General features: G+C 37.8%; 1 protein-coding gene across 1 annotated transcript; it reads left to right on the top strand.

Annotated features, from left to right (window-relative positions):
• Positions 1–5,334: 5,334 nt before the first annotated feature.
• Positions 5,335–7,783, top strand: LOC116719408 (uncharacterized). Its single transcript, XM_032561916.1, has 2 exons — positions 5,335–5,494; positions 6,171–7,783. Exon 2 carries the CDS (start codon positions 6,203–6,205, stop codon positions 7,313–7,315), a length of 1,113 nt encoding a protein of 370 aa, XP_032417807.1. The 5' UTR covers positions 5,335–5,494; positions 6,171–6,202; the 3' UTR covers positions 7,316–7,783.
• The last annotated feature ends 6,974 nt before the right edge of the window (positions 7,784–14,757 follow it).

Genomic DNA, 14,757 nt, shown 5'->3' with positions numbered 1-14,757 from the left:
CATTTCAGAGTATGTTGAATTATTATTGGTTGTTTGATCCCCCAGAAAATAATTGACTATGACTCTAGTAAAAAGATTTGTGAGAAGAAAAACTTTCAAAAAATGTAAATAAACAAATTGAAGTATCAGCTGCTTCCTGTAGGTGGCAGTCTTCTCATGCCATGTTAGTGACTGGTAGGTGAGTCTACTGTGTTTCTGGATGACAATCTGCTTATGTAACTGAGCACCCGCTGATTCATCCTGATTATGTCATGGTGGGAATCAACAGGATGTTGTGAAACGCGCTCTGTGCCAGTGTCACAAAATTTGGCACATACCGCACACATACAGTGAGGAATGACAGTGATGAAAGTTTCCATTTATCCAAATTTGCAGAACCCGCATACAGTTGTACAGAGCTTTAATCTGTGCAAAAGGAGGACTGGCTTTATGTGAAAAAAAAATTAATTAACACACCTGGAGATGTGTAAAAAACTTTATATTTTAGAGCAGTAATATTTTATTACACTGAAAATGTTAGAAAAAAAAACACTTTTACTTCTCAGTGTGTTTTTCCATGTTCAGAAGATGAATGTACTCAAATTGAAAGTAATATTTTTCTGAATATTTGAGTATAAGATTATGTCTCTTCAATAAAAGAGTAATTTATTATTTTTTTAAAAATTGTCATCAAGCAAAAAATAATCGTAAATGTGTGTATGTGTGAATGCCCTTGGAGGAGCTGGGTCAAGTAGCTGGAGAGAGTGAAGACCGGGCCTCAGGCTGCTGCCTCTTCTTCCTCTGACGGACGGACAGACGGATGGATTAGTGGTGCATGTATCACTCTGTCATCTTTCTAAAAAAATGGCCTATGTTATTTATTTATATTTGCCAAAAGTGTCTCTTTTTTGTTGTTTGCCTAAAACATCTTTTGGAAGAAACAGGTGGTGATTTTTATTGAAAAAATGACTTTTGTCAACAAATGACTATTAATTTAAGAAAGTGACGATATAACTTTTTCCCGTCAAGATCCTCTATATACGTTAAATGTCAACAATCTACCTGCTGTTTATTTATACCTAGTCAGGGACTGCACAACCAAGCTAGAGAAAAAAAAATTGATTTATAAAAATGTCAAATATGTTTTAGATATCATAAGTTGGACCCAAAACAACGTTCAACGTAGTTCAACAAAGAAGACATGAGGAAATCTTAAATAGTGGCTGATCAGACTCAGACACTGTAAACATAAAATGATTTATACCAACAAAATGGTTTATACAAAAGATTAAACTAACAACACCGGTTAAGATAGTGCTAATTAGCAACATATAAAAAAACCAAACCTTGTTGAGTCATAAGAAAAGCTGAATAAATAATACCAAATACCGCCTCTTACGATCAGATAGTGGCATTACTCACCTAAATGGTTGTGGTATTTAAAGGGAACTGATGCAGCTGTGACTCTTGTCTGATCCAGCAGCATCTCCATGGTAACTAGCAACTCTGAAGCAAAGTCTAGCAGACTGACAAGGTTAACTAAATGTGTGCACTCTCAGTCAACTAAAAAGTTGGGTTAATGAAAAAAAAAAAAGGACAAAGATTTGATAGAAAATGCTAATTTAAAATGTCCAGTCATTAAAGTTGTTTGAACTTATTTTAAGAATAAAATAAAAGTAAATAAAACTATATTTTTACTGTAAGTGAATTTCAGTCACTTGTCTGATGTGTGACTGAAACATCAGTCACACATATATAACAGGAAATTTTTTTAATTTTTTTTACAAAAAATCATTAAGAAAACCAACTAGAGAAATCAAATGAGGAAAGAGGAATTAGAAATGGTTTGCTTTGATTTTTCCACAAAGGGTCGTTAAAATATTCTTGGAATCTGAAGGAATTTTGTTGTTAAAGGTTGAGCTTAAACAGGATAATCAGGATCTACGATCCCTTAATTGGCGCAGCATAAAGAACGACCATTCATCCATGTGTGATAAAAAGGGGGAAAGATTACTTTGGAGAACCTTAAACGATACTTTAAAAAGTACACTAACAAACATTATGTTGTACCAGCTTCCCTGGGCTTGGAGGGATCTTGATCTGAAAAGAATAATAAGAAAGTAGATGTAATGGGAAGAACACAAACTGGTAAACTCCTTTTCTCTCACAGTGCAGCATCCCTGATTGTTTTCACTGCAGCAATACAGTACTGTGCACCTCATGGCAACGCTCCAGTGATTGTGTAACCTTTCAAAATTTGAGGCGCCTGCTTGGGGATTAGAGTAATAAAGCTGCTGCAGACACAGGCTGAGTGTGAGGGGATTGTGAGCTGATTTGAACCCCAGTGAACGTGGACAGAGTCAAACAAGGTCACTGTACCGCCGAGCTTCGAGGATGTAATGAAACTTCACCTGCAGGACGCGCCTTGCTCATGTTTATTCATAGTGTGCTTATGTAGCTGTCACAGCACTTTGGCTGAGTGAGATTGTTCTGAAAAGTGACAGAAAAATAGACTTCACGGACCTCGACCATTTTTATTTGGATAGTTTTCAGACGGCTTTTTGCACAAACTTTCTAAATCTCGCCAAACATGGAGGTACAGCAATAAACTGAGTTATATTTCTAATTTATCATAAAATGTATTTTCTTTTTGTTGCTACATTGATTCACCCTTTATGCCACACCCATCTGGTATTTTTATTGTCAAAAAGTCCTTTAGTTTACAAACTCTGTTTGTTTACAATTTTGTTGGGAAGACAGAAGTGTTTTTCCTGGCATTTCTTCTAAACAAACATTCGCAGAAAGTGTTATTATGTTAAATCTGTGTAAACTGAAGATGCTACACCTTGCTAGAGTTCTGCAACATTCTACAGGGTCCATTCTTTCCTTACCATGAATAAATGGTTATGAGAAAAAAAAAGACCAGGTTTAGTGAGGATGAGAAAAGTTGGATTTAAAATGTTCATGTTGTGCTCTCAATCTCCCTATGAATACGGGTGAAGTTTATTTTTTTAAGTTATTGTTCTGACGTTCAACAAGTTTAGGTGAGTTGCTGTTTTGTTTTACCTATTTAAATATATATAAGGAGCAGCTTGAGCAACATGTCCTCTTGTCTTTCCCACTTTGAATATTGGCAAAGGGAAATGGGACTCTATGTCACATCTTATTTATACCCCAGATAAATGGGTTGTCCAAGTTTAGTCATTTGAAAGTCCAGTATATTATTCAGCTTGAAAAATTTAATAGGAATATAAGGAATGCTTTGTCTCATTGGTTTTATAGGAATTGATAGGTGCTCTTGTAATTGTGCAAAAAGAATAAAAATCTAAATATTTCTCAAAGTTGGATTGATTTTTTATTTTTTTTTTTACCTCTGAATATATTCTGCTGAAATTGAAGGTTGGATTTAGCTCTTTTTTCTGTTTAAACTTTAGAAAACAGAAGATGGATTTAGCTAATATTTAGCTAACCTGTGAAATTTGTGTAATTTACTTTTTCCTTTTAATTGTTTTTGTTTGAATGTGAACATTTCTAATGAATTGTAAGGGTAGTAAAATAAACTGAGGGAACTGAGGAATAAAGGTTGTTTTTTTTAACACATCTTTGCCAGGTGTCCCACGTATTCAGTGTGTGATATAATTATAACTGCAAAAATGATAATCCACTTAAGTTCTGGTGAGAAAACTTGTACTGAAACGTGTTCCCAGAAGCTTATTTATTTATCCTGCAGTGATTTTGCGTATCTGGCTTTCCCCCTTTGTGTCATGGTCAAAGAGAAAGGATTACAGTTACTCAATTGCCAAGAGGATTTTCAGGAAGAAAAGGAGAGAAATATACATTAATGAGACTGACACAAAGAGCCTGAATGGGAACCGCTTCCCTGTTTTGGGAGGAAGTGTCGTCGTCCGGCAGAGTGAACAATGCTGCTGTTGTCATTCAACTCGTCTAGCCTCAGCTGAACTTCCAGCACTGCACTGTCCTCAGATGCTCTTTCTTTGTGCATTACACAACAGCCCGCCTTTACGTTGAAGAGAAGGCGTTGAATCGGGCTCATTGATTCTCTGTATGGATCTGGTTATATTACTTACACTGTATTGTGCAGAACCACCGAGGCGCCTCTCATTACCTTATAGCTTAGCTGCGCAAAGCAAAAAGGTTCCTGCAGCATTGATTTTAATCTTTCGAGAAGACCTGCAAATGTTTTTCTTTTTGTATCTGAAGCTCTGTTTCTCATTTTCAAAACATGTCTGAAAGAAACAGCACTTTTTTTTATTATCTTGGTAGAATTAGGAAAATAAAAACAAATTTGGCTTTTTATTGTCAGCTGATAAAAGTACCTCCATATACATAATAAAAAGCTTAATTTCATATAATAAAATTTAGGAAGTCTTACTCCCTTGCAGTAAAACCTAAAGAATGATGATTATGATCATGTTTTGATTAAGTATCGCTTCATGTTTTTCATGTTTTAAGATAAAGTCTTGTTCTTTTTGTGCATGTTTATTTGAAAACTTTAAAAGTTTTTTTTCCTCCTTTATTTGCAATTCTATATATTTTACAATAATTTTGAGTGACAAATCCGCGCAACACATGCTATTTTCTATCTGCTGAGCCATTTCAAATAAATATTCAGTAAATTGTGCATTATTATCGCTGGATGTACCTTACCCTTTTCTAAAATATAGACAGTAAGTTTTCATTTAAGTGTATGTTGAAAAAAATAATAATTTTATCAAATATTTCTTCTGCCTTATGTTGTTATTTTGCAATTATGTCATTCATTTGTATTTTTTTAAATTTTAGTCTTTAAATTAGATATTATCATCAGTTACTCATTACTTATGTAGCGTTTTTACCAAATACTTTTTTACTCTTATTTGAGTAACTGCTTGAATAGCCACTTTTTACTGGAGTGTAACCTAAAATAAATTAAAGATGGTCTGATTATACTTATTTATTTCCTGCGGGCAATATAGTACCATCGTGCAACAGCCAATTTAAATAAATGCCTTGAGGAATCAAAGCTTTACTCTTTGACCTCTGCTTATTAAAACAACCATAACATGAGAAAAACAGAAAACTAGAGTCAAATCCCACTGTTTTAAGTCAGTTTGTGAGTTGGAGAAATGCACTGATGGTGATTCACATAAGGTGACTTTCAACAACAAACAATAAAATAACATATTCCCCTTTTTAGCACATTTTCATGTGTTGTTGTTATCACATAACAGCATAATTTCATAAGCATAATGCAGTCTTTTCTTTCTATGAATGCAGTTCATAGATGGTGGCAGTTCTCTTTTGGTCCAGCTGGCTTCCCGTCATGAAGAGGCGGAGGAGGAGTGGAGGGAGAAGGGAGGAGGTTATTCAGGGTGAGGATCCAACCCCAGACGAACCAGCAGCTGCCGCTGCTGGAGGAGGAGATGCCAGAGAGATGCAGGACTCTGAGGGGCTCAAACAGCCACACGACTTGCAAGGCTTCGGGTTTTCATCCTCATAAAGTTTTAGAGAAGAGGTGAGTCAGAGTTTCTCTTCTCTCTGTGTCACTGAGGGGGTTTTCCTTCTTATTTATCTGAAATGAAACAATTTTTCTGATTTAAGGCAACATATTCAGTTGTGGGGAGAATTCAGGATTTTTATTGCCATACCTAATTTACACTAACTGATCGGGATGCTTATGAACTTTTTGTTATTATTTGAATTGGCACATAAAGTCTAAGGTTTACTTATGGCATGCTTTTACCTAATGCTCTTATCTAATATTTAACTTTTAATGTTTTTGTTGCCTAATAGATGATGTTGTCAAGGACCAAAATGGCAAAAATAAATAACTATTTATAAACAAAATCCTTTAAATACAGCTGGAAGCACATATCTCATTAATTTAATATATGCTATGAATAACTATTTGATTTTTACTTTTTACTTACTTAATAATTTATATCTATTCCACCAAAATGCATTAAATGTAATTTTTAAAGTACATGGTTAAGTATTTTTTATGAGCTGTAGAATGGGACACATGTTGAAATCAAGTTTTAATTAATAATTTATACAGTGTTTAATTATCTGTTTGATAAATTGACTCAATATATTTTCTATTTATTAAAAGTTTTATTATTTGCTTGGTTGTGGCACTTTTGGCTCTCGCTGTAATTCTCACATCATGCATTTGTGTTTGTCGCCTCTAGGTGGAGCCCTAGCCGAGCAGTCCAGTTTGAACATGGCAGCTCTGGGTCCTGTTTTTGACGTGATGCCCCCTATGCCCCATGCAGAGTCTGTAGATCATGGTCGACCAGGTTCTGGTTCTGGTTCTAGTTCTGAATCCTACGTTGAGAAAAATGTTTCCAACCTCAAAATGCAGACATACGAGCCCCGCTCCTTCGGACTGGAGTTTCAGGAGAGCCTTGCCAGTCCAGAGGAGATTGCTGCAGCAGGTTTCGACGAGAGTAACGGCGACGGTGTGCGTCGCAAGCGTGAGTTCACCCCCAGTGAGAGGAAAGACGAAAACTACTGGGACAAGAGAAGGAAAAACAACGAGGCGGCCAAGAGGTCCAGGGAGAAGAGGCGGGCGAACGACATGGTGCTAGAGCGCAGGATCCTGGGTCTGCTGGAGGAGAATGCTCGCCTGAAGGCCGAGGTGTTGGCCCTCAAGTTTCACTTCGGGATGGTCAAGGACCCGTCTGATGTGTCCATCCTGCCATTGTCCACACCACCCAGTTTGACCCCCAGTAACACCGATGGCCTCTCATACTACAACGCCGACCACACCCAGCCTGTGCAGGGTGTCTGGACAGAAACGTCTCCACAGACTGGCAGTAGAGACTCCAGCATCCGTCCATGTGTCCCACAGGCAGACAGCACTGGGTTTTATGATGACACACTGGATGAGTGGGTCAGGCCTCCACCAACAAAGCATCCACAGGTGTGTGAGGCAGCGAGCGGGAGAGCAGACTCATCCGACGGTCTGAGGAACCTCCCACACAAGCTCCGGTTCAAAAGTCCACCCGATGGGAGGATGTCTTCATCACCTGATAGTAGACCTGCTGGCCCACCTGTAGCCATGGTGGAGCCGAACATCCAGGTAAAAACAGCCCAGCAGGTGGGATGGGCTGGTCAGGCCGCGGTCCAGCCTCCTTATGGGTGTGAGCAGCAGCAGCAGCAGGTCCGGGACTCGTCCTGTGGACTCGGTGACTCCTCGTTTCACCAGAAGTCAAACAGGAAGTTCTCAGCATCAGGAGATGTGAGTCTGAGGTCGCACATCAGCAGTTTGTCTCAGGAGGTGGCTCAGCTCAGGAGGCTCCTCTCCCAGCAGCTTCTCCATAAAATCCCTTAAAAAAAAAAAATTCAAGCCCAAACTTTGACAGAGTTGTCATTCACTCAAACATTCAGCTTATAACTAATCTCCGCTAAAACGGCAAAGTTTTTATAACCAATCTTTATTTCTATGTATGGATAAATCAGTGACAGTGACTTTTAAATTTTATTGGGTTAATATATTAGTAAGAAGACTGTGGATGAGTGGGGAGCACTAGGAAATAAAGGATGTAACATTAATTCTCACTGTTTTGTACAATTTCAACCATATGGTTTGTTTAGCGGGATTTTTTTCTTTTTATTTATAAAATTACTCATGATAAAGTTGTAATTAGTGTGATTAAAATGTTTTTTTCAGTATTTTATTCTGTCTGTTGATCCACACAAGCACATAACCTACTGGGTTTGACCAGGCCAGCTGCAAAACTGACTTCCTCTTATTTCATTTAAAGCTTTAATTGCTTGTAGAATCAAAAAAAAAAAAAAATACATCTGACCTGCTTTTAATAAGAAGAAAGGATAATTGTCAGAACCTGAACTGTTTTTGCCCTTTATATTGCTTTTATAAATCAATTCTGATTAAACATTTTTATTTTTGACAGAAAAAACCCTTAATGTCAAATAAAAAAATGAGTTCTTGAAAAGTGATGACAATTAAATAAAAATATGAAACATTAAATAAGTGATTGCATGAACATTCACCACCTTCAAGTCAGTATTTAGTAGATGCGCCTTCCGCAGCACGCAGTCTGTGTGGACAGGTCTCCATCAGGCTGCATGCAGGCGCAGCTGTTTTCCTCCGCTCTTCCTGCTAAACTGTTCAGCCTCTGCCAGCTCTTCTCCTCAGACACTCTATCCCCACATGGACTGTTTGTGGTGATGTGCAGTGTTTGGTGTCTGATATGTTCAGTGCTTTAGAGAAGGTTGTTTCCATCCCCCGACTTATATTTTCAGTAGCATTTTCTCTTTGATTTGCTTGGAGTGTTTATTTTTTTGTTGTTTTTTTTGTCTGGCCAGGAATAATTATGAACCAGTGAATGAGCCTTCCAGTATAAAGACACAGATGTCTTTATACTACAATCACTTAGGTGATCTCCATTTCTCCTATTTCACAGTAAGTGGAAAACTAGCACCAATTGGCTGGACCTCTGTTGAATTTATGCAAGGCCTTATTTTATGTAATATAATTTGTATTTAGTTGTCATTATTTTGTAGAAATCAGTTTTAACTTTGACATTGAAGGCTTCTCCTTTTTTGTGTGGGTCAAGAAAGCCAAGTTTTATTGATTGAGATTGATTTGTAAAAGTAATAAAGAGGATAAAATACTGTAGATCCCCAGGGTGAATATTTTTATAGCCTAATTGATGGAATCATGAATCCTGAAGGAAAATGACTAGACAGTAGTTCATAACTTCCAGCTGAAGTGCACTTGTGTAATGCTGCAGGTCAATAATAAGCACTGAAGGACGACCGTCACTGGAAGGCTCAAAAAGGAAGGGTGTTGTATAGTAATAAATAAGCTAACAATAATAAACTTTATTTGAAAGGTACAACGTACAACTCAAACATAAATGTCACCAAGAGCATAAGCTAATTTGCATCTGGAGTCAAAGTCTAGTCTTAAATTTATTACAGTCCAAGTGGTGTGAATTCAAAACGGCCTTTCATGCCCCAAAATGCAACATAAGCATTTATTTTAGTTTGATTAGTTGATGAATTGAAGGTCAACTTATTTCCATGACTTCAAAGTCAGAGTAGACGGCTACTCTGTTTCAAATTGTTAAACCTCGTTTGACCAACTTCACTTTGTTGTCATTGTTTTATTAACATTAAATATCAATCGATATTGAGAACTGAAAAGAAACATACATATTGGGAAGATGCATAAGATTTCTGAAAACTTTTACGTAGGTCTGACATTAATCATCTTCTTGGTGCTACGGTGTGTGAGGCGCATACACGAAAGGTCGGGTGATGCAAATGTCAAAGTTTTATGAGTCCTCTCTGCCATATTTAGCAGCTTTTGGCTCTTTTAATCAGCTGTCTAGCGCCCTGCAAATCTGCTATGTGAAGAGCACTAAGCAATTTCAATCCCACTTTTACATGTACTCACACAGCGCGTTCAAGATGAACTCCCACTGACCAACAGAGCCATCTGTTGTTTTCATGAGTTTGTTGTGAAATGGAATAGCTGAAAGGTCAGCGTGAGATTTTTAAGATCCAGTTTGGTCACATGCATTTCAAAAGTTGAATTCAACAGGGACATTTCGAAAGCAATAAGAAATTATTGTTGGGGTGTTACGTTTAATAAAGCAGACATACTCCAATTGCCTCAGTAGCTGACCGACCCAGGCTTTATAACAAAAATCTTTGAACCGATACAAAAGAGCAGTGCATTATTAACTAAGAGAAAAAAGAGATTAGCAACATCCTGAAAAAAAACCCCATGTTAATATTTGCCAAAAACTGAGCTACTTTGCTCTCACTAAAATACTCAGAAAAAAAAAAGATCTAATTTTAAAGAGCTGGGTGACATTTAAGTTGATGTATTTTGGGTACCGGGTCATTTATTCTTGTCTTCTTTTGGCAGGGCATCTAAAATAATTTGAAATATCAATGAAAAGTAAATTTATTTCAGTAATTTCATTCAAAAACTACACTGTGCCACACTCTCCATGTCTTGTGACTCTCCCTCAAACTCTTCAATGGGATTTGCCTTACTGTTTTTTAAAAGTTGCAATACCTCTGTTATTTCACGCAAGACAGTGTTTTCCTTCTTATGCATGAAGCTTAATGCTTTACGTAATTCACTAGCAAAGAAGACCACAGCACAGTAATATGAGTTAAAATGTTTATTAAACAAAAGACTTGAGGGGAAGGATGGACTGGGTTTGGAGATGGGTCATCTGGGGCAACTTGTTGATAAAGGCTTAGGACGAAAAGACTCAGCGTGAGGAAGAAGTCTTCAGGAAATGACCTTTTCCTGAGCCGATGTAGGACCAACCAGATGAGACATGAAACAAAGAGGACTGGATGAAAATGATAATAGAAAGTAGATATTAGGATGAGTGGGATAAGAAGGGATGAGGAGAGATGAAGAGATGTCCAGTGAAGGGTGAGGGAGGGTTGGGATTGAAACAACATGGCTGACAGTGAAGGCTGAGTTAAATGGTTACAAAGAGACTGCTGGGTAATTAAAGCAGTGCTGGAGGGAAGCCCTGTTCCTGAACATAAGTTAACATATTAACTTCTTAAGGTATTGTTTTTTTATTTTATTTGTCTAATTAAATGGTTTTAAAAATATATAGTTTTTAAAAATATTTTTTGACAGTTTGATGTTATTTCTTTTTTGAGTAGTGATTGGTGGAGCGAAGTGTGTTCAATCACAAAACCTAGTGCTGGTTTTGTGGCATCAGAAGCTTTTGTTTGGAAAGTCCAGACAGGACAGAGACGTAAAAAGAACGGGGTGAAACATGCAGCATAAGTCCTTATCTGAAACTCGAGGACAGCCTCTGTATGAGTTCCCTGTTCCACCATTACACCATCAGAGCCCCAATTAATCAACTTGTTACTATAATGCAAAACAGGAGTGTATGAAATAACAAACAATGCTCCTAATGAAGACCAAACATAAGTGTAACACATTGGTCACATAACTGTTTTTAATCTTATTGCCATTTAAATAAAAAAACAAATCTGACATTTTTTCCTTTTCATCCATAAGGTTTTTTCTACAATGACCTTGTCACTAAAAGCAAGAAGTCTCACTCTTAAGGCTACTTACTACACATGAACTGTTGAAAAACACCTGTGTGAGAACAAAAAAAACAAAAACAAAAACAGCTAAGCTTGAAAAATTAAGGTTGCTTTCAAACTTTTACCTTCCACTCAACTTTCCATTAATCTTCTTGGACACAGCCAGCTTTTGCAGCAGTGACCTTTACGACTTCTGTGAAGTCATCAGTCCTCTCCACAACAGTTGTTCTTAAATCTGCTATATAAAAAATTATTTTATAAGCTTTGGTTTCTGAACTAAAACAATGACATAAATGAACCTTTCATTGATATTCTGGATTTTGACATGGACTGTTAGCCACAGAAGTTTTGACCTTATGCGTTCAAACTCTTGTGTGCACAGTGGAGGAACATCTGATCTGAAGGTCACAGCGTACGTTCAAGAAAACAACATATTTCAGTAGCTTTTAGCCAAAAATAATCTCACAATTTTCACTTAGAGCTAAAGCAAACAATTTGATTTTCATTTATGGCTATACATTGTTTAATAAACGCCGTAAAACTGCAATCTCCGCAGTGGCGGCGACCCGGTTTTCTCAGTAAAGGTGATCCACTCACAGGGGACAGCGAGACGTGAGGAGGGGGGTGAATGCAGGGGAAAATAGTGAGACCCTGAATGAGTCATCGATCACGTCAGATGGAAAACAGAAAAAATAGGCTATTTTTAGCCTTAAAGGAGCTGAGCTGGAAACAGAATGTCCCATGTGGGGGGAAATGGAGGCATGATCAGCATCCATACATCAGCCCTTTCAGAACCAGGATGTGGCTTTGGAGAATTCACAACCAAAGAGCTGCAGCAAAAAAAACAACAAAAAAACATAACAAAACAAAACAAACAAACACAAATTCAGAATTACACAACCGTCCCTCAAAAGATATTTAAATCTAATTACATCTTTGATTTTTCATTCAGCATTTCCTATTTATGGCAACACTAGAGGGCGCTGAGTGCCTTCATGTGCATGAATTTCATTCATTCATTCATTCATTCATTCATTCATTCATCCACAGCACTGTCTATTGTGTTTACTACACCACCACATGCGGCACATGCAGAAAAAGCAGAGATGGATTTTAAAGGAGAAGCTTTTTTAATGAAAAATGTATCTGGAGAAACCCAACGTAATCTCATTTCAGTCTTAGTGGTGTAAGAAAACACACTTTAGTGTTACACTACACAGGTTAAGTGTGCAACAACATTTGGTTTTGTTTTTTTACCTAAACAGCAACACAGACACCAGACCTTTTGTCTGTGATCCAGTCTGATACCCCCCCCCCCCTCCCTAAATAAATATGAGAAGCAGTGAAAGCCTGTGGTTGCTAAGCAGGCACTGCCACACCACAGCTGGAGCTGCAGCTGGAGAAATGGTGGAGAGTGTTGGGGGTTGGGGCTTCTGACAGAGGATTGACTGGGAGGAAGGAGGAGCCAGACAAGTTCAAGGCCGCTGTTTCCCCAACATTGTAATGGTGGTAATGATGTGTGTGTGTGTGTGTGTGTGTGTGTGCGTGGGTGTGCGTGTGTGTGTGTGTGTGGGTGTGTGTGTGGGGGTGTGTTGGTGTGTGTGCGTGTGTGTGGTGAACTGGTGCATGTGTGTGGTTGCAGACAGAGAGGGGGGAAGGGACGGAGCTGAAGCAGCACTGATGTAAGACCCCATGAAATATGGAATATGAACGTGCTGAGAACAACAGGCTTTGTTGGATGACGGAAGAGCTCCTATAAGAAGATTTAAAAATTTTAAATGAACAAAAAGATAAATAAATAAATAAAAGTAGCAACCCCATGTGTGCTGTAAATATGAAGTAACTTCAGCCACATGAAAACAGGTTATTCAAGCATTCAATTTTATCTAAAACAGCAAATTGTTTGATTTAGGTTTTGATTTTCAATAATGTTGATGCAGATTTTTAAGCTGGGCCAAAGCAATGAAAAGGGTGAAGCACAAATTATTTCCTCACTATAAAACCTGAATGCAACAGTGGAAAACATTGGCGCTGCTATAAAGTGCTTTGCTGCATAAACAACACGATTCTCTAATCATCTTGTTTTTGCAGACCAGAGCAGGACAAGAGATGATTTGAGGATGTTCCAGCTCACTACTCAACGAGTATCTCCTCCACATAATTCATGTTTGAATGTTTTTGCAATGAGATAATAAGAATACTAACAGCTACATATATTAACTGACTGTACAGCTGAAAGGACGCGGCCCTTTTCCTTAACTGAGCCACAATCATTCTGAATAAAGAAGAGCAGATCAGCCGTCCGTATGCATTTGTAAAAAGTTATAGAAAAGCTGCAGGATTGTTGCAATAATGAATAACTTCTGTCTTTTATGTGATGAAACGATAACTACATGCCAAATGTGTGGTGTCACAGGAAACTAATTTTGCACATTAAGTCCTGAACAGACTTTCCCCACGGTGCAACATGGTGAAGAAAGTCTCATGCTGTGTGGATTATTTTTCAGCAGGGACAGGTAAGTTGGACAGCGCTGAAGAGAAGAGTGATGGAGGTTCACATGCAGTCAGAGCTACAATGAAATGCTTTGAAAAGTATATTTCTATATAGGAATGGTCAAAGTGCAAAACTAAAACCAACTGAGAATCTGTGTTAAATATTTCTTCTAAAAGGCTCAGTGTGACTGAGCTGGAGAAATTCTTCAAAGAAAATGGATGAAAGGTTCACTCTTCAGATGTGAAAAACATCTACCGTAACCTAAAACACTCCCAACTCTTTTTGCAGCAGATACAAGACTAGAGAGATTTTCTTAAGAAGTCCAAAACTTTCTTTTTATATTCAGAATTATGCATATGTAATCTTAGTATTTGAAGAAACTGCCTTAGAGACTGTATGACTTGTGTTAAACATGTTGGGTATTCTTCCACAAGCTCTTCACAACAGCTTGCTGTGATTCTGGGACATTCCTCCTGACAAACCTTGTGTTTGTAGGCCAACCTGCTCACCCACACACACACCCACACACACCCACCCCCACACACACGCACACACCTTTTCAACTCTGACCACAAATCTTCTGTGGGACTGATGTCCTGAAGCAAGTTTATAGGTAATTTGGTGGAACGCTAAGGGCTGCTGTCTATTTGCAAGATTTGTTTATGCCAAACTTTAGGATCCAGGTTGATGTCTTTTGATATTATGTCAGTTTTTACACATATTGTAATTTCTATATGATGCTATATATTTGGTGAAGATCACCAGTCTCTCATGCAGCATAACACCCCCACAACATCATGGTGCTACCTCCGTACATCATTGTTGGGAAACCCATTAGCTCTTTCTACGTGGGCTTGAAGGTTTCCCTGGTTTATCTCCAAATATAACAATTATCATTTTTGACAAACACAACAGTTTTTGTTTCATGAGCCAGGACATGTCAGCAAAATTTAACCAAACTGCCATCAGGATTATCGTGTGCTATGTCTCCTTCTCTGAGTGGCCTTTCAGCTCATGGTTCCTGTTTTACGCTCTCTCACCAGCTCCAGCAGCATCTTCTCAAAACTCAAATGTTTTGGCCTTATCAGAAGCCATAGAAACCCTATCTTAACTTTCCCATATTGTTTAGAATTATACTAATTGTATCTTATGTAAATTTTATGAAGAAATAATATTAAAAAAGCTTTAAACTGGTCTCGTATTCTCGCAAT

This window comes from Xiphophorus hellerii, chromosome 5, assembly GCF_003331165.1.
Source record: "Xiphophorus hellerii strain 12219 chromosome 5, Xiphophorus_hellerii-4.1, whole genome shotgun sequence".
Classification (NCBI taxonomy): domain Eukaryota; kingdom Metazoa; phylum Chordata; class Actinopteri; order Cyprinodontiformes; family Poeciliidae; genus Xiphophorus; species Xiphophorus hellerii.
This window is presented reverse-complemented; position numbering and strand designations above follow the sequence as displayed.

Excerpts from the sequence above, each read along its gene's own strand:
- LOC116719408 (XM_032561916.1), top strand. The coding sequence starts at position 6,203 with ATGGCAGCTCTGGGTCCTGTTTTTGACGTGATGCCCCCTATGCCCCAT.